Here is a 26,932-nt window from a genome sequence, read left to right as displayed (position 1 = left end):
CTGGCTTTTTCTATCTTTTGTGGGTATTTCCACGCAGGAGACTGCATCTCTGATCTACTTTGAAGCAGTCTTTCACATAGTTTTCGGAACACACAAATATTTTTGTCCGCTTTTGAGCAATTGTTCTTTTAAATATTGGAAGACGGTGAAAATAAACACCTCTTTTTGTATTTCTTGGAGCTCTGTGTGAGCAAAATGGTGCTGCACAAACAGGCATTTTGACAAACAAAAGCCAATACAAAGAAATAAGTAGTTTCGAGTATTTAAATTTCCCCGCCAAACTTCAGGCTGAGCTCTTTGACGTCACGCATACATTACCAGCTCCAAGATGGCGGCGTTTAGTTGTCAAGTTTTGGGCTACTTCAAAGAAAGATTTCGTAGGGTTATAGCGCACGTTGGAGGCTGAAATTTTGGTGGATAACGTATCTTTGTATAAACTTTTTACTGGCGTAAAGAAAATAAATGGCCATTCTGGAGTGAACTTCTCCTTTAAAAACGTATTTCGATCAACACTCCCGTGGCCCGTTTCGGAACGTTTTTTTTATTCCGCTTATAATTATATATAAGCCCTCCCGGATATAAGCCCCTCCACTTATAAGCCCACCCAAAAACCCTTACAAAGTTGTATAAGCCCAGGACTTATAACCGGAATTTTACGGTATGTGATCTAGGGCCATTACAGATGGGAAATATAATGATTCTCTCAAACCTTTTTCAGTTCCCGTTTTCATTTCCTAATCCCCGTTAGTTAATCGGGCGTGGCCGATTTATAGTTTACCCTTTGGTCGTCCTAGAGCGTAGTCTCCTGGCGCGGCCAAAAAGACGGGGATAGCTTGGGGTTGCTACAAAACCGCTACGGGTGACGCATACCGCAATGGTTTTCATTTTAGTTTTGACAAGAAATCGTTGCAGGCACACTTGGTCGACTTTTGGGTTAATGTGTAATCAGGTTGTGTTTTTTTGCTTCGGCGGAAGGACAGAGAAAAAAGCTTACGGGGCTAAGTACAGTATGGGGCCCAGTTCTCGGCCACTTTTGACGTAAACTTGTATTTCTTACCTCAGAAGAACCGCAGGAACTTGAAATTTCTCCCAGAGCTAGCTACATTATTCAGCTTTTTGGTGTAAAGCTATCGACCGGTCAAAAATTAATTTGCCCGAGCAATAATAAACATAAAAGCTCCATTTGTGGGCCCAGTTCTCGGCCACTTTTGACGTAAACTTCTATTTCTTACCTCAGAAGAACCGCAGGAACTTGAAATTTCTCCCAGAACTAGCTACATTATTCAGCTTTTTGGTGTCAAGCTATCGACCGGTCAAAAATTAATTTGCCCGAGCAATAATAAAAATAAAAGCTCCATTTGTGGGCCCAGTTCTCGGCCACCTTGGCCCAGCCACTTTTGACGTAAACTTGTATTTCTTACCTCAGAAGAACCGCAGGAACTTGAAATTTCTCCCAGAGCTAGCTACATTATTCAGCTTTTTGGTGTAAAGCTATCGACCGGTCAAAAATTAATTTGCCCGAGCAATAATAAAAATAAAAGCTCCATTTGTGGGCCCAGTTCTCGGCCACCTTGGCCCAGTTCTCGGCCACTAAAAAGCTTGTGCGTAATTATCTGTAAAAAAAAATGCTCAATTAATTTTCACAGTCATAAAATCACTCTGTAAACCTATTTATACTATATCGATCCCAAATTATTTTTATGATGCTTTGTTTTACTTTAGAAAAGAAGGATTTTAACGCGCCTAGTTACCTATGTGCAGGTTCTGGCAAAACCGCATTGTGTGACCCGTGCATTTAGATGGTTTATTTTGCAGTGAAAAGGTCTTGAAAGATTTAGGTGTTGTAGAAATAATAGACAAGACAAGAGTCAGCTCAAAACTTAAGGATAAGATTGAACTTTATTTTTAAAACATTTATTTCTTTCATTCTGGCAGCAGCAGATGAAATTATATTAAAAACCAAGCGCTAAGCTGTGATAGCGAGCAGGGTGGCCGAGAACTGGCAAATACGCAAACGTCGCAAGAAAAAATTTCGAAGTAAATTAAGACCAAAAAATACAACGGTTCAACGAAAAGTTAACTAAAGCAGAAAGCTGAATTATTCTACGTTTTACATGCCAAAAATTAGTTTGTATGGTGGGGGCTTTTGGATAAAATACGAATTTAACTACATCCATGAATTTGAAGCCGTAAACAAACAACTTTTTCGGGAATGCAAATTCACCTACCTCCGCGTAAACTCGACGTGTGAGCTTTCTATATCGAATTGAACGATCAAACTCAAGATACTTAAAGCACATGAATCAGTCTATCGTTTGAAGGAAATACCTTTTTCTTTTGATTCAACTGGAGTGTGAAAAAACGCGTTAAACACAAAGTGGCCGAGAACTGAACCCGGCCGAGAACTGGGCCCCATACTGTACTGATATTCACCATTGTGAAATTGCACTTACTTTGACAAGTTAAAGTTATTTTTGTAAATGAAAAAGGTGACGTCATTGATGTCACGCAGTGTTTTTTATAGCAAACTAGATGGTTTGCTGGTTTCTGACTATGAATGGGGGTGTGATCTTGCGGTATATTTTTTGAGCCTGACTCCGCCGTAAAACTTTTTTTTATTTAGCAAGAACTGTGTCGATTTTCATTTCTGAACAATTGGTCGTCAAGTCGTTTGTCACAAAGAGTAGAATGTTTGTACAGCATGTTTTGGAATTATTTTAGATTTGGTTAGTAAGACGCTTCTGAAGACCTGAGCAAAACATTGGGAATGTACAGTATTAATAGGAACTTGAATGGAATTTTTCACAAGTTGGATAAGGGTATCAACTGAAAAAAATGGAATTCAAAATGAGAACTTGGATTTTGTTGTAATTAAATTTTATCGCGGATTGGATGCATAATATCACGGCTTTGAAAGTCTTCAAATAATTAGAAAGGTTCCTTTCTTCCTTTTGATCTTATTGTTATTTTCATGTATTGATTATTCGAAAGTGGTTTTCGTTGATACGAAAAAAAAAACGGGTTTTCACTGAATTGCTTGAAGTATTTTTAGACGTGATAATATTGGCTTAATCAAATTACATTGTGCACGAAATATTTGTTATTCTTTTGTCTTGAAACTTTGAGTAAATTGAAATTTTTGTTTGACAGTAGTGTATGAAAGGCATTTTATAGAACTGAATAAAAAATAAGAAACATTGATAAAGGTTATTTCAAAGATTTATTTTGCCTGATTTTGAAGGGTTTCAGGAGTTTTAAAGAGTGCTGGTAAACGGCTGTATGTTGTTTGTGATTACGGATCTTATTTAGTTTCGAACGCTCTAATTTTTGAAAGGTTAAAACAGGTTAAAACCGGGCGGTTTCATGAGTTTTTTGGGTAGAAAGGTACGGTGGTGGTCAAAAAAAAAAATGTTTAGAAAGGAATGACTGTAGTAGCACGTAAGTCGGAGGCTTGCGTTAGTCACGGGGTATGTTTACTGAAAGATACACTCGACGTTTAGTTAGCTTAGTCGGCTTGGGAAACTATTTTAAAAATGAATGTTGTAATAGTTAATTAATAGTAATCTAGAATTAACCTACTCTCGATTGGAGTCTGTTCTGGATTCGCGCTACCTTTTCGCCGCGAAGGAATTTTGTAAAATTTCGCTAGTGGAAAGAGGTACTGTAAGAACAGTATCAACAAGAACATTGAGAAGCTTGAGAAGCTTAAAATCGGGCGCTTTGCCTTGAAAGGCAGGGTTCAGTACAGCAGAAACCACGAAGCAGTTACTTAAGTAGCACTCAGTCCGACTGTGTTTGTGTAAGTCACAGGGCTTGCATGAGCTGTATTAGTGTGCATAATATAATATCTAGAAAGTTGTCGAGATTGCATTATTACTTAATGACATGATGGTTTCAATTTATAAATGTATCTCACACAATACAAATAAACGATTGAAGTAGACGACTAGACAATGTAAAGTTTGACTTAGCAAAGTGCAGTGTATTGGTAATACTGTAAGGTGCGGTTTCACCTGACGGTCGTGTGCTTTTCGGTATTTTCCAGGCATTGCACTTTGATGGGACAGTACTACAACTGTTTACCGGGGAACTACTATTGTCAAGAAAATGATCACAACTTGTTGATGAATGATTGAACATTTGTTTCATACCATTACTGTAATAGCAATTGATGAAGGCTTTTAGTACTGAACCAAAGTATAAGGACTGGGAAATACTGAAACCCATTATCAGCCACCTTAAACGGAAATATCTTGTTGGTTTTCAAGGAATACAAGGAAACTTCACTCATCCCATGTATCTATGTATTGCGGTATTTTGTAATTTTTTGAGTGATTTTTGGGGATGTTTGGCAGGTGATAGTTTTTTTAAAAGAATTAGTAAAATTTAGACAACTAAGAAATATTGAAAATTTAATGTGAATTTAACATTGGAATTTGAAGTTAGAAATTGGCAGACGGACACCAAACAGTCCCGTGACATCCTGGAGTGTTTTTGCATGGGGGTCAACTGTGTGATGATGTTTCCATTTTTTTCTTCAATCCCCACTTATAAAGAACTGTTGTTGGTGTTATGTTGGTGTTATCACATGTCAAGCCTTTAACAAGGTATGAAAGAACACAAGGATTTAAATTATTCTGGTGCTCAATTTTTGCGTAACTAAAATTAATGTTACTCAAATTCCTGATGGATTCTGTCTTAAACTGTTACGAGCTTAGTATTTCCAAATTATTGCATGTCAATGTAAGGCAAGACAAGACATGCCTTGGTTCTTATGTAATTCTCTTAAAAACACATAAGATATTGACTATAATTTTGTCTGTGCTATGGCAATTCACAGTGGGGTGGTCTTGATGTGTCTTTAACTTGTAGACTGGACTGGACTAGTAAAACGCGGACTTGTAAAACGCCTCTAGACACTTCGAATTCCTTGGCCACAATCATCTTACGGCTCTCTTCAATACATAATGTCTCAAAAAAACAGTAACCTCAGAAAGAAGTCAGAAGCAAATAAGGTCGAAAGACCGAATTTGAACATATAACGGCAAATGTTCTAATGTCACGAACGTAGGAGTCGTGTAGGCCCGTCACCTTTATTTACCACATACTGCCCCCAAATTAAAACAGTACCCTCAGAAAGAAGTCAGAAGCAAATAAGGTCGAAAGACCGAACTTAAACATTTAACGGCAAATATTCCAATGTCACGAACGTAGGAGTCGTGTAGGCCCGTCACCTTTATTTACGATTGACTGTTGATTTCTGGACGGGCCCCGTTCTACCTCGTGCGAGCAATACAAACGACTGCACTCAACAGACGTCAAGTAGTGGAAAGAAAGAAACATATGCACACAACTCATAGCATCAATCCCGTTGTTTTAGTAGGGGTTTGCAGAACGAACATGTGCTATACTGCAAAAACATCTCCACGCTAAAACAGACCATAGAGTGCTCAAAAAAGCTAGAAATATGCCGTCGAAGAAACACACAAGAGCTTCAAACACAAATTGTTTCGCTCGCTAAACCGTTTAGTTTCCGTTTAGTGTCCGCGTTCTACAAGTCCGTGCTTAACAAGCCCTCGTTTTACAAGTCCGCGTTTTACAAGTCCGCGTTTTACTAGTCCTCGTTTTACAAGTCCGCGTTTTACTAGTCCGCGTTTTACTAGTCCGCCTTTTACAAGTCCGCGTTTTACTAGTCCGCGTTATACTAGTCCGCGTTTTACAAGTCCGCGTTTTACTAGTCCGCGTTTTACTAGTCCAGTCCAGTCCTCGAAATACAGTATGCCAAAACTCCCCGCCCTCTAAAGATAAGTCCTTGACGGTTCTTGTCGTTTTTCGGTGCCTATTCATCTTCGGCATCTTTCTCATCCACCTCTCGTTCTGTCCTGTGTCTGTCATCACACGAAAGAAAAGCTGATTCTCAAAAAATCTGCCACAAAAGGAAATTGACAAAAACAATATGAAAACCATATATCGAAAGTTTCTTATTCTAAAATTTTATCATACGTCTTAATTCAGAGCTACAAAGAAGTTCCTCCTTTTGAGTTATTGATACTGTTCTTACAGTACCTCTTTCCACTAGCGAAATTTTACAAAATTCCTTCGCGGCGAAAAGGTAGCGTGAATCCAGAACAGACTCCAATCGAGAGTGGGTTAATTCTAGATTACTATTAATTAACTATTACAACATTCATTTTTAAAATAGTTTCCCAAGCCGACTAAGCTAACTAAACGTCGAGTGTATCTTTCAGTAAACAAAACATGCCGTTATGACGCCGGAAATCCAGCTCACGCATACTATACCCCGTGACTCACGCAAACCTCCGACTTACGTGCTACTACAGTCATTCCTTTCTAAACATTTTTTTTTGACCACCACCGTACCTTTCTACCCAAAAAACTCATGAAACCGCCCGGTTTTAACCTGTTTTAACCTTTCAAAAATTAGAGCGTTCGAAACTAAATAAGATCCGTAATCACAAACAACATACAGCCGTTTACCAGCACTCTTTAAAACTCCTGAAACCCTTCAAAATCAGGCAAAATAAATCTTTGAAATAACCTTTATCAATGTTTCTTATTTTTTATTCAGTTCTATAAAATGCCTTTCATACACTACTGTCAAACAAAAATTTCAATTTCCTCAAAGTTTCAAGACAAAAGAATAACAAATATTTCGTGCACAATGTAATTTGATTAAGCCAATATTATCACGTCTAAAAATACTTCAAGCAATTCAGTGAAAACCCGTTTTTTTTTTCGTATCAACGAAAACCACTTTCGAATAATCAATACATGAAAATAACAATAAGATCAAAAGGAAGAAAGGAACCTTTCTAATTATTTGAAGACTTTCAAAGCCGTGATATTATGCATCCAATCCGCGATAAAATTTAATTACAACAAAATCCAAGTTCTCATTTTGAATTCCATTTTTTTCAGTTGATACCTTTATCCAACTTGTGAAAAATTCCATTCAAGTTCCTATTAATACTGTACATTCCCAATGTTTTGCTCAGGTCTTAAGAAGCGTCTTACTAACCAAATCTAAAATAATTCCAAAACATGCTGTACAAACATTCTACTCTTTGTGACAAACGACTTGACGACCAATTGTTCGAAATGAAAATCGACACAGTTCTTCCTAAATAAAAAAAAAAGTTTTACGGCGGAGTCAGGCTCAAAAAATATACCGCAAGATCACACCCCCATTCATAGTCAGAAACCAGCAAACCATCTAGTTTGCTAAAAAAAACACTGCGTGACATCAATGACGTTACCTTTTTCATTTACAAAAATAACTTTAACTTGTCAAAGTAAGTGCAATTTCACAATGGTGAATATATCGGCCCAGTTCTCGGCCGGGTCCAGTTCTCGGCCACTTTGTGTTTAACGCGTTTTTTCACACTCCAGTTGAATCAAAAAGAAAAGGTATTTCCTTCAAACGATAGACTGATTCATGTGCTTTAAGTATCTTGAGTTTGATCGTTCAATTCGATATAGAAAGCTCACACGTCGAGTTTACGCGGAGGTAGTTGTTTGTTTACGGCTCCAAATTCATGGATGTAGTTAAATTCGTATTTTATCCAAAAGCCCCCACCATACGAGCTAATTTTTGGCATGTGAAACGTAGAATAATTCAGCTTTCTGCTTTAGTTAACTTTTCGTTGAACCGTTGTATTTTTTGGTCTTAATTTACTTCGAAATTTTTTCTTGCGACGTTTGCGTATTTGCCAGTTCTCGGCCACCCTGCTCGCTATCACAGCTTAGCGCTTGGTTTTTAATATAATTTCATCTGCTGCTGCCAGAATGAAAGAAATAAATGTTTTAAAAATAAAGTTCAATCTTATCTCTAAGTTTTGAGCTGACTCTTGTCTTGTCTATTATTTCTACAACACCTAAATATTTCAAGACCTTTTCACTGCAAAATAAACCATCTAAATGCACGGGTCACACAATGCGGTTTTGCCAGAACCTGCACATAGGCAACTAGGCGCGTTAAAATCCTTCTTTTCTAAAGTAAAACAAAGCATCATAAAAATAATTTGGGATCGATATAGTATAAATAGGTTTACAGAGTGATTTTATGACTGTGAAAATTAATTGAGCATTTTTTTACAGATAATTACGCACACGCTTTTTAGTGGCTGAGAACTGGGCCAAGGTGGCCGAGAACTGGGCCCACAAATGGAGCTTTTATTTTTATTATTGCTCGGGCAAATTAATTTTTGACCGGTCGATAGCTTTACACCAAAAAGCTGAATAATGTAGCTAGCTCTGGGAGAAATTTCAAGTTCCTGCGGTTCTTCTGAGGTAAGAAATACAAGTTTACGTCAAAAGTGGCCGAGAACTGGGCCCCATACTGTACTTTGCACCGTAAGCTTTTTTCTCTGTCCTTCCGCCGAAGCAAAAAAACACAACCTGATTACACATTAACCCAAAAGTCGACCAAGTGTGCCTGCAACGATTTCCTGTCAAAACTAAAATGAAAACCATTGCGGTATGCGTCACCCGTAGCGGTTTTGTAGCAACCCCGAGCTATCCCCGTCTTTTTGGCCGCGCCAGGAGACTACGCTCTAGGACGACCAAAGGGTAAACCTTAAATCGGCCACGCCCGATTAATAACTCAAAAGGAGGAACTTCTTTGTAGCTCTGAATTAAGACGTATGATAAAATTTTAGAATAAGAAACTTTCGATATATGGTTTTCATATTGTTTTTGTCAATTTCCTTTTGTGGCAGATTTTTTGAGAATCAGCTTTTCTTTCGTGTGATGACAGACACAGGACAGAACGAGAGGTGGATGAGAAAGATGCCGAAGATGAATAAGCACCGAAAAACGAAAAGAACCGTCAAGGACTTATCTTTAGAGGGCGGGGAGTTTTGGCATACTGTATTTCGAGGACTGGACTGGACTGGACTAGTAAAACGCGGACTAGTAAAACGCGGACTTGTAAAACGCGGACTAGTATAACGCGGACTAGTAAAACGCGGACTTGTAAAACGCGGACTAGTATAACGCGGACTAGTAAAACGCGGACTTGTAAAAGGCGGACTAGTAAAACGCGGACTCAGGTAAAACGCGGACTTGTAAAAGGCGGACTAGTAAAACGCGGACTCAGGTAAAACGCGGACTTGTAAAAGGCGGACTAGTAAAACGCGGACTAGTAAAACGCGGACTTGTAAAACGAGGACTAGTAAAACGCGGACTTGTAAAACGAGGGCTTGTTAAGCACGGACTTGTAGAACGCGGACTTGTAAAACAAGCGCTTGTAAATCGGATAAAACTAAACGGTTTAGCCAGCGAAACAATTTGTGTTTGAAGCTCTTGTGTGTTTCTTCGACGGCATATTTAATTTCTAGCTTTTTTGAGCACTCTATGGTCTGTTTTAGCGTGGAGATGTTTTTGCAGTATAGCACATGTTCGTTCTGCAAACCCCTACTAAAACAACGGGATTGATGCTATGAGTTGTGTGCATATGTTTCTTTCTTTCCACTACTTGACGTCTGTTGAGTGCAGTCGTTTGTATTGCTCGCACGAGGTAGAACGGGGCCCGTCCAGAAATCAACAGTCAATCGTAAATAAAAGTGACGGGCCTACACGACTCCTACGTTCGTGACATTAGAATATTTGCCGTTAAATGTTTAAATTCGGTCTTTCGACCTTATTTGCTTCTGACTTCTTTCTGAGGGTACTGTTTTAATTTGGGGGCAGTATGTGGTAAATAAAGGTGACGGGCCTACACGACTCCTACGTTCGTGACACTAGAACATTTGCCGTTATATGTTCAAATTCGGTCTTTCGACCTTATTTGCTTCTGACTTCTTTCTGAGGTTACTGTTTTTTTGAGACATTATGTATTGAAGAGAGCCGTAAGATGATTGTGGCCAAGGAATTCGAAGTGTCTAGAGGCGTTTTACAAGTCCGCGTTTTACTAGTCCAGTCCAGTCCAGTCTACAAGTTAAAGACACATCAAGACCACCCCACTGTGAATTGCCATAGCACAGACAAAATTATAGTCAATATCTTATGTGTTTTTAAGAGAATTACATAAGAACCAAGGCATGTCTTGTCTTGCCTTACATTGACATGCAATAATTTGGAAATACTAAGCTCGTAACAGTTTAAGACAGAATCCATCAGGAATTTGAGTAACATTAATTTTAGTTACGCAAAAATTGAGCACCAGAATAATTTAAATCCTTGTGTTCTTTCATACCTTGTTAAAGGCTTGACATGTGATAACACCAACATAACACCAACAACAGTTCTTTATCAGTGGGGATTGAAGAAAAAATGGAAACATCATCACACAGTTGACCCCCATGCAAAAACACTCCAGGATGTCACGGGACTGTTTGGTGTCCGTCTGCCAATTTCTAACTTCAAATTCCAATGTTAAATTCACATTAAATTTTCAATATTTCTTAGTTGTCTAAATTTTACTTATTCTTTTAAAAAAAACTATCACCTGCCAAACATCCCCAAAAATCACTCAAAAAATTACAAAATACCGCAATACATAGATACATGGGATGAGTGAAGTTTCCTTGGATTCCTTGAAACACCAACAAGATATTTCCGTTTAAGGTGGCTGATAATGGGTTTCAGTATTTTCCAGTCCTTATACTTTGGTTCAGGACTAAAAGCCTTCATCAATTGCTATTACAGTAATGGTATGAAACAAATGTTCAATCATTCATCAACAAGTTGTGATCATTTTCTTGACAATAGTAGTTCCCCGGTAAACAGTTGTAGTACTGTCCCATCAAAGTGCAATGCCTGGAAAATACCGAAAAGCACACGACCTTCAGGTGAAACCGCACCTTACAGTATTACCAATACACTGCACTTTGCTAAGTCTTAAAACTTTACATTGTCTAGTCGTCTACTTCAATCGTTTATTTGTATTGTGTGAGATACATTTATAAATTGAAACCATCATGCCATTAAGTAATAATGCAATCTCGACAACGTTCTAGATATTATATTATGCACACTAATACAGCTCATGCAAGCCCTGTGACTTACACAAACACAGTCGGACTGAGTGCTACTTAAGTAACTGCTTCGTGGTTTCTGCTGTACTGAACCCTGCCTTTCAAGGCAAAGCGCCCGATTTTAAGCTTCTCAAGCTTCTCAATGTTCTTGTTCTCATTACGTATCCCGTTTATGACCTTCCCTTTCCATTAAATCATTTCCATTCCCTGAACTTGTCTCTATTCCCCGTACGCGTTTCTTACTCGTTTTCATGCACAAGAAGAGAATGTCATACCAATTACACTCCTTCCTTTATCGCCCTCGATTTGTGGCTTTTCCAAGTATATGAGGGTCGCATGGATATATTTGGTCTTGACCAAGGCAAACAGACATTCGTTTTGCGACGGGTTACTAGGCAATACAACACTTCTAGCAGGGTAGATGTACAAACGCAAACCAACACTGAGTTTTTCATCAGTGATTTTTCGCTATATCCATTGAGGCATAAGTACTTTTACTTCATTCAAGTTATGTTTAATAATTTTGTTTGGCTGAAGTCGCAGTGAACTTTTTTAGTACATATTCAAAGAAAAATAAAGAAAATGTTGACCAATGGAAAGCATAAATTCATTTAAATGCTTTCAACTGCTGAGTTTTCTCTTGCTGTGAAAAAAGCTCTTCAACCCCTCAAGTTTTCTCCTGCTGTAACTACCGACCGACAACCCAACCCCCTCCCTACCACCCCCAAAGTTTGACCTCTGATCAGCCAGTCACGTCACAATTCAGTTGTGTGACATCGTGTCGCAAGGGGAAAAATGAAGTTGATGGATCCCGAAGCACAAACCTTCCATTGTGGCTTCGAATGACCGATTGCGAAAGCAAACGTATCAAGAATGAATTGAAGCTTATGCCCTTTCATCACTTCATAACATAAAACAGTTCTATTCAAACTTGTGGATTGTATCTGGCGACTACGCTTCCTCAGTAAGCAACCTGTAAGTGATGTTTTTGGACGTAAAGTTATAAGTTGTCTTTGCATGATTGATTTCCGTTGTCAGAATTCAATTTGTTGTTTTAACACGTTTTATGTTTATTAAATGGCTGAATTTCGACTCTTCTTCTTCCCCTAGAGATACTACGGGAGCGAATTGAACTTAAATTATGGGACAAGTGCGACCAGTGTAATTAACCGTCAATATTTACTTTGTGGAGTCTCGCACGCCGCGAGTATTCTTGTCATCTTCAACGCAATTTTTCTTAGCGCTGGATTTGTATGGTATAGGAATATCAAAAGAAGCAACTTCCTTATATTCTAAAGGTATTTAATCGAGTTTGGACGGTGGAGGGAGTTTTCTCATCGATTGCAAGGTTATGCAAATGAGCTTTGGCACGAAGCGACAATTATGTAAACACACTGAATATGGCAGATTTTAATTTGTTCTCGCGTGCAATCCAAGGAGATACCCACCGGTTTGAAAGTAGAAAACGATTCATTGAGGTAAGAAGATTACATTGATGTGCTTTTTTACTCCAATTTATGTTGAAACTTTTGAGTTTTATTCTCTTGTATTTACCTAAATTTTAACGTGTGAATAAAGACCTCAGAGTATGGTATATTTCAGAAGCGCTGGCATGCTTAGAATTTTCGTAAAATTTTCCTCGTTTCGTCAGTGAACTAAATGAAGGTGTCTTAGAATTTGTGCCAAATGATATTCCGTCAAGTACATTTTTGTTGACATAGCGCGCTTCACAAAATGGTCGAAATTTAGCCCTTCGACTATCGTTGGCGGCCCCATGTCGGCCAAAATTCAATTTTGGTCTGTAGCAAAGCGAAAATAAAGAACTAGAAAACAATTTATTGCTCTTTTGTATGTATGGACCAAAGCCTTTTCACAGGCAAAAAATAAACGGAAACTATCTTTTGGCGCGAAGACGAGAGGACCGCTTTAAACGGGACTTCCACTTAATAGTGCAATTTGTGCAACCATCGGCGAGATATCAGTCTCGTTTGGTCTCGCCACGGGTATTTTGGTTGGCCTGCTTTTCTTCCAAATACGAACCATGGCTTGAACAAACTCTCTTGGTATGTCCCAGAAGCGTTCCAAAATTGCTCGGTATATGAATTCTCCCAACGTCGGTATATGTTGTGTTTCAATAATGCCCTTGGTACAATTTGGTATTTTCCTTTCTTCTAATGATAATGAATATAACACAAAGGAAAATACCACATTGGACCAAGGGTAAAATTGAAACTAAAAGAATGTTTACTAAGAATTGTATGCAGATCGGTTAGCAGAATCTGTACAATGATATTACGACTTACAGGGTTAATAAATTTTCCTAGTCAGTAAGGAGCAGAGAAAAGATTGAATATAACAGTAATCAATAGGTGAACAGGTATGCACGAGTTAAATAGAGTAGTTATAAAACATCCTTTAATATAAAACTATAATAAAAAGTGATAATATGGAAATACTCTCTTTGGATAGTGCTTCCTGGTTACAAATTTAGCATTTAGCTATGTAGCTTAGCACTTCCAATGTATTTCAGCAACGATAGCAGCACCTAAATTATTACTTACTTACTGCTTTGCAGTATAAGTAAAAATGTACATAAACATTTTTAAGTTTCTTAACTAACACTAATCTTTCTGAGTAAAATGTGATATCGTCTGCAATAGCCACGTATTTATAATGAGCACAAAATTAATGTTTCTCTGTTGGGAATTTTGAAATAACGTGTTAACATATAAGGGTTAATGTCACGCACAATCAAAAGGACACCGTTTATGTGGGAGAAAGGTAGGGGGAATAAGTGTTGTCCTGGACCCGAGAGCTGCCTGCCATGGGCGAGGCCAGTACTCGGGGCTAGTGTCAGCGAGTGGCATATAAGACCGTGAGATGGGTGTCACGGGGCACAGAGGCAGGGTGGCGTGTACCTATGCCAAGCTCCTGGAGGGATGGTAGCGAGGGGAAGTGGATGTGTCCACCGTTTCTCACCCAAGCTAAGGCAACCCAGGCATCGCTTCAGTGTGGGACTGAAGGGTTGTCGCCAGCAACACTTATCCCCCGAACCGTTTATTAAAGAACAACAACAAATAAAATGGTATTACAAAAATCGCTTTTTTTTTTTTTATATATATATATAAACTATAGATAAACTGGATATAACATCACAAATGAAACAGATGTAAACTAGTAGACTACGAGAAATGCTTTGTCTGAGTGGCAACAGTAGGGCTATGAGATAAATGCGGAGGGTGGGTGGGGAAATAAACGCTAGAGTCCAGCAGCTTAGCTGAATTGCAAGTGAAGATCGTCTGTGATCGCAAGAGTAAACAGGGGAAGGCTGTGTGGATCTGATTGGCCGACGATCTGTGAACGCGTGCAAGCTTATCATTCATTGGCCAGTATAAATAGAGGGAGATACAAGTACATGTTTACGGTTCAAAGAGCGGGGTACAGATTGCCGGAAAAACACATCCACGGGGAGAGCAAGGTTTAATTGAGCTAAACATTAACTCCAGTTTATGCTTTGGCAAAAACAGCCATTAATGTCACGCACAATCAAAAGGACACCGTTTATGTGGGAGAAAGGTAGGGGGAATAAGTGTTGTCCTGGACCCGAGAGCTGCCTGCCATGGGCGAGGCCAGTACTCGGGGCTAGTGTCAGCGAGTGGCATATAAGACCGTGAGATGGGTGTCACGGGGCACAGAGGCAGGGTGGCGTGTACCTATGCCAAGCTCCTGGAGGGATGGTAGCGAGGGGAAGTGGATGTGTCCACCGTTTCTCACCCAAGCTAAGGCAACCCAGGCATCGCTTCAGTGTGGGACTGAAGGGTTGTCGCCAGCAACACTTATCCCCATAATTCTGGAAACAGAATCCTCCCACACTGAGGCTGCTAAGAGAGCTGTATATTTAGGGAAGCGAACGGTTGCCCCACCCAGGATGGTGCGGGAGTAGCATACTGTTAGAAGCCTCAGACAGGATTCCTAGTTCGTAGTTGCCACTCTCAAAACTAGTAGATGTGTTAACCAAAGAAAACTATCATAATTAACAAAAATTAAGGTATCAGTTTTAGACTACTGTCCGTGCAAATAGGCGGACCAGTATGGTCCAAGTTCTGTTCAATAAAGGTGCAAAAAACTGCAGTGTTTGTAAAGTTAACATATCCATGGGTCAAATGTGGTTAAGTTCTCATTTCCAGTGTGGTTCCGGTGGTAGGCAGCCATAGTAGATGGTACTTGCAGTATAGTAGCTTGGGGGAGGTGAATGTACCTTTCATAGGAGTCGGAGCGCCAGCGGCCAAGAATCTTGATGAGCCATGAAGGGAGGCCGGCAGCAGCCGCGGTCGTGGCTGCCCCAATTCTGAAACTGTGGGTGTTGTAATTATTGGATTGGAGGCCGCACAAATCAAGTAGAGTGTGTAGGTTAGAGGCCAAGATACGTCGTGAGAGAGGAGTGCCATCCTTAAACTGGAACATGGGGCTCTGCGGGGAGGAGCCAGGTGTTTGTAGAAGGAAGTCTCTTGTGGCAGCCACTGCACAGACGTTAGATTGTGAACTGGCGATGGTGATAGTTGAAGATTGCCTGAAAGGGTCTGTCTTGGACTTTTTGATGCAGACTGTCATGTGTTGCGGACTGGTGATATTCGGGAAGAATGCAATGTCCTCACGGGTGAGGTGCACGTTGCGGTCAAACTGACCGTTACATGTGAGTTCACTGCACCTCAAAAAGCCGAAGAATGCTAAAGAAAAAGCGGCCCAGAGCATAACCGTGTCGATATCGAGGGAGTGATTGGGGGAGAGGAGTGTGAAAATGCTTTCGAGGATAAAAAGGGTAATGGGCAGACGGTTTCGTCTGGATAGCCCTAGGGTACGTTTGATCCCACGGAGGGTGTTTTGGAGGCGAGGCATGTCGGCGAAGTTGAGGTTGCAGTTGAACTCTACATGTAAATTTTGTATCGCTGCTAGGTAAACTTTAATGGTGTGAAATCTAACATATTCAGCTAAGTGGGAAACAAAATAAATTAAAGTGACCTCCTTAGCGGGGAGGAGAGGGGTGGCAGGTGTTACGAGACCAAACTTCAAACAGAACAGGATAAATTGTTTTTCTCCAGATGCATAGGTTCTTCTAGTGGAAGGTGCCAGGGAGCCCCATAGGTAGCTGGAGACTTTACTGGTTAAATACGAGTCAGATATTCCGGGATGGGGTAGCCAGTAGGCGAGGCTTCTGGTGCCAGCTCCCTGAAACGTTCCATCTGGAAACGAGAAAGGGAGTCAGCAATGCCATTCTGGAGGCCTGCTAGATGAACTGCTGTTAGGGTAAAGTTGTGCTGCAGGGTGAAAAGGGTAATGGGCCTAAGGAGATCCATGATGCGGGGGATTTTGGAGCTTTTTGTGTTGATAATGGACACCACTGCTTGGTTATCGCAAGAGAAACGGACATGCATATTGCGCCAGGAGGGCCCCCATACGGCGCAAGCTAAGTAGATGGGAAAAAGTTCCTGCCAGGCAATGCTTATGTCGGGGGAGGACCCTAGTTGCTGGTGGGGATGCCATTTGCCATTGAACCAGTGAGGGGAGAAAAAGGCCCCATAGCCAAGTGACCCAGAGGCATCGGTGACTAGGGAGATAAAATCAGAACAGGGGGAAAAAGGAGGGAGGAAAAGATTAACCCCATTCCAGGAGGCCAGGAAGAGTGCCCACATGTCCAGGTCTTTTTGGAATTCCTTGCTTAGCCGGATAAAAGAGCTGGGATTGGACAAGCCCCGGGTTAGTGATATCATGCGTCGAAGAAAGGGACGACCAGGGGCCACGACTTTGCATGCAAAATGTAGGGACCCAATGAGTGATTGTAGGTCGCGTAGGCGACAGTTAGTTTTAGACTGCCAGGCAGAGACAAGTGAACGAAGCCTGTTCAGTTTGTCGTCTGGGAGTCTGGCTTCCATGCGGGAGGAGTCCAGTAGGATTCCCATGAATTCTAGTTGTGTAGAGGGGGGAAAGTCTTGCCTGGGGCAAGGGGGATATCCAGGTCAGTAAATACAGTCAGGAGGTTACACAGTGCTGTGGAGCATTGGGACCGAGGCGGGGGGAGGGCAATAAAGAAATCATCCAGGATGTGCATGACTCCAGTAATGTTGAGTTTGTGGCGAATTATCCATTCCAAAGCATCTGATAGCATATTGAATAGGAAGGGGGCGCTCCGGAGCCCAAAGGGGAGTACGGTATCAAAGAAGTAAAGCCCTTTCCACTGCATGCCTAACAGTTCCCAGTCTTGGGGGTGGATAGGGATTATGCGGAAGGCAGACTGAATGTCTGTCTTGGACATAAATGCACCCTTCCCGAGGGAGAGGAGGAGATGGATGGCATTGTCCACAGTGATGTACTGGAGGGTGCAATCCTCAATGGGAATGTTGGCGTTGATACTAGTGGAGGAGGTTTTAGGGTATGAGAGGTGAAAAATAGTACGCCATTTGTCTGAGTGTTTTTTTGGAACTAGACCCAAAGGGGAGATACGAAAATTTTCAAAAGGGGGGACAGGGAAAGGGCCGGCAGTGTGGCCGTTAAGGACCTCAGTCAAAAGGTTTTGTTCCAGGATATCTGGGTGGAGGTTGGCGGAGCGTAGGTTGGGGTAAGAAGAGTGTGTCCGGGGACCAGAATACCCAATGCGAAAGCCCTCCCGTAAGCCCAAACAAAGCGAAGTAACAAAATGAGGGTCGGGATGGCCTTCGAGGTAGGATTCGAGAAGATCAACATTAACTGGGGTACGCGGTTTAATTGTAGAAAGAAAATCATCGACGCTTGTGATCACTTGACTTTGAAGCTGTACTAGAGCGTTTACTGGGGTGGGCGGTGGCAGGGTGAGCTTCGTTGCAGTTGTAGACTGAACAGCGGTGGGGGTAGGGGCAAGGTGTCCTGATGCAGGCAACTCCCCGGTTGAAATTTCGGCAGGGGTCGCCACCTGAGGTTGGGTTGTCCCTATGGGAAGAGAGAGGGCAGGAATGAGACATATGGTCGGCCCCACCGCAAGTGAAGCATGCTGAACGCGACATGCCGGTAAATTTTTCCAGATACAACTGGGGGTGGATTTTGGACCAAGTAAGGGTCGGGTCTTGGGCAGCCCTTCTTCTGAAGTCGATATCATAAGCGAGCCAGGAGAGACCTAAGAATTTTTTGTGAGCAGACTGGATAATACTAAGGTAAGCAAACATCTCCACGGCCCGGTGTGGAAATGCAGACAAGAGAACGGTGGCAAAAACGGAGAAAGCCGACAGCCATCGATCGAAGGAATCGATGGGGACTTTCTTAGCTCTCCGCTGGCTCGGAAAAGAAATAGGTAAAGATTCACCGTTGACAGTAAGGGTGACAAGATCGGAAATGGTCGAGAAAGCGGTAGAATTCTCGGGTAACAGCGACACAAAATCAACGTACTCACCCTTTACAATAGCTTTCCGAGTTTTTTCGTCGACGTGCGCCGCGAGGTCACCGGAGTTTGAAGCTGGAGTACTGGATAGGAGCTGTTGTACGGAGTTTGGATCGCCCAAGTTAACGGCTGGGTCCACCGTTGATGCACTTGCTTGTCCTGGCGCGTTAGTGAGGGTGGCCAATTTGCTTTCGACGATCGCCGAGACGATTGATGTTATCTGATCCACGGTGATCGGAGACTGTGCATGTGCTTCGTTGCGTGGTTCTTCGCCAGTGATGTTGCCATCTGGCGTTGGATTTGCGGCCTGATCGTCAGGTTCCTCTATGGACTCGGCGTCAGGAGTGACTTCGGTAGTGCGAACACGCGTTGAAGAGGTTTTTTTACGTTTGGGACGTCCAGCGGGCGCACGGCTACCGGTCCGTTTGGCTGGTTGTTGTTGCGCCTGGAGGCGCGCGATAAGAGTTTGACGATTGCCTTGGATTGAAAGACTGCCTTGTTGGCACAAAAGTCGAAGAATTTCCGACGTGAGTTTTGTGTAGTCGGTCATGATTACTTGGCAGAAAGTAAATAGCGATTAGTTCTTGAAAGGGCGAAATAAACGCGAGAGAAATAAACGCTAGAGTCCAGCAGCTTAGCTGAATTGCAAGTGAAGATCGTCTGTGATCGCAAGAGTAAACAGGGGAAGGCTGTGTGGATCTGATTGGCCGACGATCTGTGAACGCGTGCAAGCTTATCATTCATTGGCCAGTATAAATAGAGGGAGATACAAGTACATGTTTACGGTTCAAAGAGCGGGGTACAGATTGCCGGAAAAACACATCCACGGGGAGAGCAAGGTTTAATTGAGCTAAACATTAACTCCAGTTTATGCTTTGGCAAAAACAGCCATAAAAATTAAAATACAAAGAGTACAAAAAGGACTGGATGATATTCCACACAAGTCAAGTTATAAAAAATTGTTTACCTTTTCATTATGTCTTTGCTACCGGTTTAAATATTCTCTTCATGTAATATGACCAAGTTCAGATGAAGGAGAACGCTTCCTATAAATCTGGAAAAAGTTAAAAGTTTTCGGCTATCTATGGACAACAATTTGTCCCACCCCACCCCCCCCCTCCCTCCCGCGAAAATTCCTCAGGGGCGAATGATGTAATCTTCGCGATGCTCAGTACATATGCAGAATGGATGTATAAATGAGAACTTTATTAATGTGTCAGAATCTCCAAGTGCAAAGCATTTACTGGTGACACAAGAATGGCCCACGTTCGATATATCAAAGTTCAAACGTGGCACCGAGGCCGTCTGGTCAAACTTCTCTATTCGGTTTTGTTTTCTTTGTATCAAGTCTTTTGTGGGGATAAACAGACAAAGGAATATTCGAAAATTAACTTGCAGTTTTTACCGGAAAGCCTCGGAGTCATGTTAGAATTTTGATATATCGAACGTGGGCTATTATTTGACGTTCTTTTTGTCCTTTGGCAAACAGTCACTTGCATGACTTGCGCGATGCTGTCCGATGTGGAAATCAGTTTTGAATGGCGTCTTCTGTACAATCCAAATTATGATAAGATACCATGTTCGTTGGCTATCTTCACTAATAGATTAGAGCTTTCAGTCTTTGGTTAACAGCCATGGAGCACAGCTGACACCTTAGCAATGAACTCACATACCCAAGCTTTTTCATTTTTAAGCGATGACGTCAGTTAATCGCTTATTGCCATCGCACGATGGGTTCTTTTATTCTGTTGTCTGCTTGTCTGTTTGGCGCAACTGAACAGAAATCAAGTTCAACTTAACAAGAAATCGCCGCGTAGAATACTAGCCTGCGTAGCAGGCGTCTGTGTATTTTTTTTAATAGCGTGTTTAAAAGAGCGCGCGATCGCGAGAAGGCCACGCGAGAAAAAAAATCGATTTTTTTCCTCGCGTGGCCCCCTCGCGCCTTTCGCGTTTCTCCCGTCGCGCGCAAAAAACTACACAGACGCCTGCTACGCGGGCTACGTAGAATACAAAAGCAAAATACTCCCGTGCAGTCAGAATGGAACACTACAATGTATAAACGAAAGAGACTAATTTTATAAGGTGGGATCTATTAGATTTAGTAGACAGAAATTTCTAATTCTTATAATATACAGGGCCGCTGTAAACAAGAGACCGTTTGACCTTTCTCGCAGCTTAAAAGCTAACTCCCGCGTATCGTATGTCGTTTATCAGATGTCACACACTACAATATAACGCAATCTACTAGGAGGAGGCATCATTGTAATCCGCGCGTATATACAGTATATATATAGTATTTACAGGAAAAATCTCGATTTGACCAAAATGGGCGCGCAAATAGTATCGGGGGTTGTGCAGAATGCCGCCGCGCGCCCGCAAGTGGGTATCGGGAGGTGTGATAAATGCCTGTAAGGTGATTGGTCAATATGACGCAAGATGAACGAATCTCTGCGTGTTGATTGGGTGATGATGACAACCCATCAGCGAAAACACGTGCGCACTCGACAACAACGCTTCAACGATTTCTTGCTTGGAGTAAAGATAATTTGAGGTTTTATTCGAGGCCTATTCATTTCACAATGTCTAAAAGCCAAAAGCAATGCAAATATTGAAAAGTGTTCGCGATAATTCACTCGCAGAGAAGTAAGAAAATGCACATTTTTACTTCTGACGAAATTTGTATCTTCAAATTTGTCCGCGATTTACGATAAGCAAGCCTTAGTCCAATACCTCGATTTACCAAGCGCAAACTACTTGGACGGAGAAAAGTCTCGATCAGTCTACCTCCGGACGAGATTTACAAGATGATATGCGGCATTAAGAAAAGAAATTCGAAAGAAATCTCGAGATAATTATTTAAGACTCGCGGCAGGCCAAACCGGAAACGAGAAGCGAACGACTTTTAAGGTGGATTTCCACTGACGCGTAATTTTTTACGTGCGTTTACGTGCGTGAAAAAAATTAGAGACAATGTATGAACGACTTGCGTACACGTTTACGCAAGTTGTTCATACAATGTCTCTAAATATTTTTACGCACGTAAACGCACGTAAAAAATTACGCGTCAGTGGAAATCCACCTTTAGAAAGTCTAGCGTTTGCATTGACAAAGGTGATAAATTCTTTTGGTATCCTTTCCTTTTTAAAAGTTGATCGCTCTCATGAAGACCAAGACGAAATTTGTCTAGGAACGCGTACGAACATATCTACAAATTTGACCGCGATTTACGATAAGAAAGCCTTTGTCCAGGGGGGGGGGGGGGGAAGAAACTTCCTTTGTTACACGACTCAAAAAGTGATCACAGCGCACAGCGGTGCCGGGCAACCGAGACTGCGTAGTAGCCATCGAATGGTTACTAAGGGCGCAGTGAATAGCTTGACAAAGTTCATTGTTTAATTCGCATGTTTTGGTCTTGACCGTGCACAAAACACAATAGCTATTTGCATTTTGATTGCTCCTTTCAATTTTGCCGGACATCAAAACAACAAACAGTGATAACGGTGATCAGTCTGCCAAAGTAACGCTTGCGAATTATACTAATTAAAAATAACTCCAATGATTCTGAAATGATTTCCCATTTTTTGATTGTTAAATGTCAACCGTGACAAATTTTTCTCTTTTTATTCCACGCCGCCAAAACATTCTCAGTGACGTGAAACATCAGGTGAGAAATCTGGCTGAAAATGCCAAAAACATCTCAGCGGCGTAAAACATCAGACGCAAACACCGCCACTATTCGCATTTCACACGCACGCAGTCAATGATATTTAAATCTTTCGGAGAAAACAAAACTTTGGTTTGTCGTCTTTCTTAGCAACTGCTTGATTGACATAGACTCGCACCGTTTCCAGGCACTGCTATGTATTCAAAGAAAAGTGCCGACTTTCTTTCCCCCCCCCCCCTGCCTTTGTCCAATACCGTGATTTACCAAGCGCAAACTACTTGAACAGAGAAAAGTCTTGATCAGTCCACCTCCGGACGAGATTTACAAGATGATATGCGGCGTCAAGAAAAGAAATTCAAAAGAGACCTCGAGATACATTGTGATTATTTAAAACTCGCGGCAGGCGTTTGCATTGACAGAGGTAAGAAATGCTTTCGGCACCCTTTTCTTTTTAAAGGTTGATCATTCTCATGTCATTCTTCATGCTTGGGCTCTTAGCCCAAATATATAGAAAACAATTGGGCCGGTTCAAATGGCAATTTTAAAACGTTTTGCTGTTTCTAAAGTTTATCCTCGCTGAGATCTAGACTTGCCACAGTGAAGCGAGTTCGAGCCCGCAAAGCGGCCCAGTGAGCAACGAAGTCGCGAAAACGAGCGACGCAAGTCGCGATAGGTCGACCTTCGTCCCGGCATGTCATATTAATAAAGACAATCAAATGTAGAAAAAGATGAACAGAAAAGAAAAACTGATTAACACCGGGGGCAACCTAGTGTCAACTATTTCTAGTTAACTTTGCATCCTTGGCCTGTGAATTAATAACTACTGTATTTATTTGAATTCCATCAGATCCTAACTATGCTATTTAGACAATCACCAACATTGCTTCTTAGGTTTAAAAAATGTACACTGCAATTGGATAACAGTCTTTATCACGCACAAGGTGTCAGCTACTTTTATTTACGTTAAGCTTTTGACAAATTTCCTCAAAATTATGTTAGACCCTTTGCGAAACGTCATCGCTTCTGCATGCACTGCATGCCGTTTATTGGAATTCCCAGGAGTCGAAACAGCCAGTGATTTATCTGAAATATATATATATAAAAAAACAGCCTCAAAAATTAAATAATGTGTGTTTGACACATAAAAAATTGAGTTGTAGCACATGAAACGATACCGTAAACAATGAAATACTTTAAATAGGGAAGATTTTTTATGTGGTTGTTACTTACGTGATACAATGTACTTAAGGTCGCGCAGGACCCTTGCAATCATTAGTATGTATTTATTTAAAGAGTATGCACGAACTGTGACGACTGAGGCCGACAACAAACGAAATATTCATAAGATTGTTTGTTTTTAAAGTTCTTTGTACAAGTAATTACCAGCAATTGTTCTCAGCTTTGTGCCCCGTGCGCTGGAACATGGCAAATTATAATAATTAGATTCACAGCTTTGAATATATCACATGTTGTTGTAAACATTGACTCGGAAGGTCTTCGGAAGCCTCAAAATCTGCAATTTTGTGTCCAAGTTTTCTCCGCCGGCATAGAATTTCAAGAGTTGATTCGCGAGGAACGTAAACTTGGTGTACTCTATTGTGCTATGACTAGAGCGAATTTTAAAATTTCTTTCTCAAAATGAAAATAGCATGTTTCAAAGTTTAGATTTCACATTTTTACTCTCTTGGAAGCCATTAACTTTTAGCCGTTTTTGAAATCGAAAATTTCGTTCTAGTCATAGCACAAAAGAGGTTATGATTTATCACTAGGTTAATAATCATTTAATTTGGTGCGCTGTTCTAGCTGAAAACTTGGACACAAAACCGTATTATTTGCAGCTCAACATTTAAGGGCTTGTAACATCACAGTCAACGTTGATCTCTCAGTATTAGGACAATCAAAATGTCATTCCATCATTCCCTAATATCCTTGTTAAATTATAGAGGAATCGAAGTTCAAAATATAGCGAATTAAAGCATTACAAGACGGCACCTCGGCAAGAAATTTGGCTTATGAATTTATTAATGAGCAAGGGTCCTGCGCGACCTTAACTGGCAAATGTGGGTGACAAGCCGCCCTCATCACAACTCAATAGCGCCTTGATTTGTGTGTGTGTGTGTGTGTGTGTGTGGGGGGGGGGGGGTACTGCCCGTTTATAATATTTAATTTATTTGGTTGAAATCTGTTTTACATGTTAGGCTGTGTTCGCATACAAAAATTTGGAAAAGATACCGCGAATAATGAAATACTTTAGAAAAGATTACTTACGTGTTCTTTTTGTAGGTGATATTTGAATTGACCAGGGTGAGAAAAGATTTTAAGCAACAGTTTAACTCTTCAGGCCAATTTCTGCGAGAAGAAATTTAATAGCTAATTAGATTACACTATGGTCAACCAATGTTGAGACCTTACCCTATCTGCATGAAAAATTTACGGCAACAGCATCCCTCCTTTGTCCTTAATTTTGTCTTTGGCTTTTTCTTTCTTTGTGAAAACTCGATAAGCATCTCTATAGGTTTTAAATTTAAGTCCTCCACCGCTGAAGAAATAATTTTTTTAGGACAATCTGATGTTACAGATCCAACAAATTGGGTGGGATCTCACAAGTACATGTAATCAAGTTTGGAGGATAAGTGTTTGAACCATTATGCCATCGCATTATTTGAAGAGTATAAAAGATGGTTTTATCCGTGATTCCCCAAAACTTCAGCACCTACGGGATGACTATAGGGGGACTTTCAACAAAAGTGGTTAGGGATCAAAATATGTCCTTGTCCCTGTCATTGGATTTAGAATAAAATGCAGTGGAATGGAGACTATTTCACCAAATGTCCTCTTACATAGCTGTAGCTGTTATTGTTTCATGTAGCATATTGCCTAAATTTGCATAAAATAGCCCCTTTAAGAGGTACAACTTACCTAATCTGTGTGCAAAAATTTTTATGGAGAACGAGGCTTTTTTTTCTGGTACTCACATTTTCTTCTTTCTTCTTCTTTCTATTTCTCTCTATCAGATCTTTTCTCTTGCTTTTCCCAGCTACATGTATTCCACTCAAGCATTGCTTCTGTCTAGCCTAGCAGCACAGTTAATAAAACTGTTAATTTGTTGGTTGTTTTTTTGGTTGGTTGGTTGGTTGACACACATATACAAATGAGCAGTCAAGCAGGTGGACAGACAGACTGACAGACAGACAGTCATGTGTATCATGTGTAGTAACGCTTGTAACCAGTGCTGACGTATGTGTAATCATGAGCACACATGTATATGATAATTTAAATATGCGCCACTATAATAACTTTTTGGTCAGCTTCATCTTCGTCACTACTGCTACTACTGTCACTACCAACCTTTCTTCCCTACTCCTTTGGTACACAATCTCGATTTCTTGGGAAGTGGTTTATACTCCTACAACAGAAATGGAGTTGACGTTGGTGATTTCACTTAACTGTAAACTTTTTAGATCAATGAAATATGTACTTATCTAAAAGACAACTCCTTTTTTAAAAAAAAAACATTTGTTCAATCATTTATTGGTACATTTTTGATTATTTTGACGGAGTAAGAGGCAGGAAAATACTACATGTTTCTATCATGCACTTTGTAACCTCAGACCAAATATTTTCCAGTCCAGCAACACATTAAGCCAGTAAATACTTGGTGTTGTTCTATAGAAACAGTCGTGTTGCGTCAGTGGAAAAGGAAACAATTTCTTTAGTTATTAGAGGTAATTTAATTGCCGCAGCAGTAATTTGTTATAGCGAAACTCTATGTTGTTTACCTGTTTTGACAGTTTGGTAACTTCTTCATCCGAGTGTTCATCCTCTGATTTCTTTTCCTCAGCTGAATCTTCATCTCCTTCTTCCTAGCCATCCTCTGAATCATCCCACATCCTTTTCTCTCACTGCTTTTTTTTTTTTTTTTTTATTGAAGAGAATTCAGTAGACTTTACAATATTAATTATTAAAAAAGAAGACGAACAAAAAAAAAAATACAATATTCTCTCACTGCTTGCTTTGCCTTTCTGTCTTAGGTTTTAGCATGTCACCTTCTAGCGAACTGTATTGATTACCCTTTAGATGTGTTGTTACCGTTGCTTCCGTGGTGTATTGCAACGTAGTCCAGTCAAGTAATTTCGGCGAGATTTCTGTAGCTTAAATTACATTTGAAGCGACGTAAATCAAACACATAAATTGGGCCGAAGAAATTTATTCAAACTTATACACCATCGTATATAACATGAGTGCCTGAGTGACTGACTGACTGACTGACCGACCGACTGACCCAATGACCTAACTTTTAAATCAAGACTTTTGAAGAGTAAGTTTAACAGTTATGTAACTAAGTCATAACTGTTAAGCTTATTCTTCAACAATCTCAAAACTTTGCATAACGGCTAAGAGTCCAGCTATGCCTTGATTGTATAACTTCGCAAACAAAGAAACAAAAATAGAAAAAAAAAACAAATAACAAAGTCACAAGATGCTACGTTGCTTCCACGGTCTACTGCAACGTAGTCGAATCAAGCAATTTGGGCTAAAGCTGACGTAAATAAAACAAAAATTGAGCCTATGCAATTAGTTCAAACTTCGACACCATCGTATACAGATATGTCAAGGATTGAACGCTAATGAGATGCACGCTCTCTAAGACAGGTATCACAGTGTCCTCATTAATAAAAATTCACCAAATCACACAATTCTGTCAAATATGAAGTAATATAAAAATGGCCAATATAACCCAGTCATAAATGGTCGTATATAACATGAGTGCCTGACTGCGCGATTCACTGACTGACTGACTGACTGGCCTAACTTTTAACTCAAGACTATTGAAGAGTAAGCTTAACAGTTATGTGACTAAGTCGG

General features: G+C 40.6%; 2 protein-coding genes and 2 long non-coding RNA genes across 4 annotated transcripts in view; all 4 read right to left on the bottom strand.

Annotated features, from left to right (window-relative positions):
• Positions 1-9,210, bottom strand: part of LOC144638410 (uncharacterized) — a 158,122-nt gene extending 148,912 nt beyond the window's left edge. Inside the window, exon 1 of the long non-coding RNA XR_013567945.1 lies at positions 9,017-9,210. This is a non-coding gene — a long non-coding RNA (uncharacterized LOC144638410). The remainder of the gene's footprint in view (positions 1-9,016) is intronic.
• A 4,552-nt stretch (positions 9,211-13,762) lies between these two features.
• Positions 13,763-19,299, bottom strand: LOC144638180 (uncharacterized). The gene is made up of 2 exons (XM_078497376.1): positions 18,415-19,299; positions 13,763-17,957 (listed from the first exon to the last, which is right to left on the bottom strand). Exons 1-2 carry the CDS (start codon positions 18,950-18,952, stop codon positions 16,960-16,962), a joined length of 1,536 nt encoding a protein of 511 aa, XP_078353502.1. The 5' UTR covers positions 18,953-19,299; the 3' UTR covers positions 13,763-16,959.
• Positions 15,141-15,893, bottom strand: LOC144639090 (uncharacterized). The gene has a single exon (XM_078498347.1). It carries the CDS (start codon positions 15,891-15,893, stop codon positions 15,141-15,143), a length of 753 nt encoding a protein of 250 aa, XP_078354473.1.
• A 3,576-nt stretch (positions 19,300-22,875) lies between the features above and the next one.
• LOC144638394 (uncharacterized) lies at positions 22,876-26,887 on the bottom strand. Its single transcript, XR_013567921.1, has 5 exons — positions 25,846-26,887; positions 25,415-25,472; positions 25,042-25,140; positions 24,335-24,415; positions 22,876-23,149 (listed from the first exon to the last, which is right to left on the bottom strand). It is a non-coding gene; the product is annotated as an uncharacterized LOC144638394 (long non-coding RNA).
• Positions 26,888-26,932: the final 45 nt, after the last annotated feature.

This window comes from Oculina patagonica, chromosome 14 (assembly GCF_052425735.1).
Source record: "Oculina patagonica isolate OP01 chromosome 14, crgOcupat, whole genome shotgun sequence".
Lineage (NCBI taxonomy): Eukaryota > Metazoa > Cnidaria > Anthozoa > Scleractinia > Oculinidae > Oculina > Oculina patagonica.
This window is presented reverse-complemented; position numbering and strand designations above follow the sequence as displayed.

Excerpts from the sequence above, each read along its gene's own strand:
- LOC144639090 (XM_078498347.1), bottom strand. The coding sequence starts at position 15,893 with ATGCCTCGCCTCCAAAACACCCTCCGTGGGATCAAACGTACCCTAGGG.
- LOC144638180 (XM_078497376.1), bottom strand. The coding sequence starts at position 18,952 with ATGACCGACTACACAAAACTCACGTCGGAAATTCTTCGACTTTTGTGC. Across the intron at positions 17,958-18,414 it reads TCGGAAAGCTATTGTAAAGG|GGACAACCCAACCTCAGGTG; the intron begins GTGAGTACGTTG and ends CTCTTCCCATAG.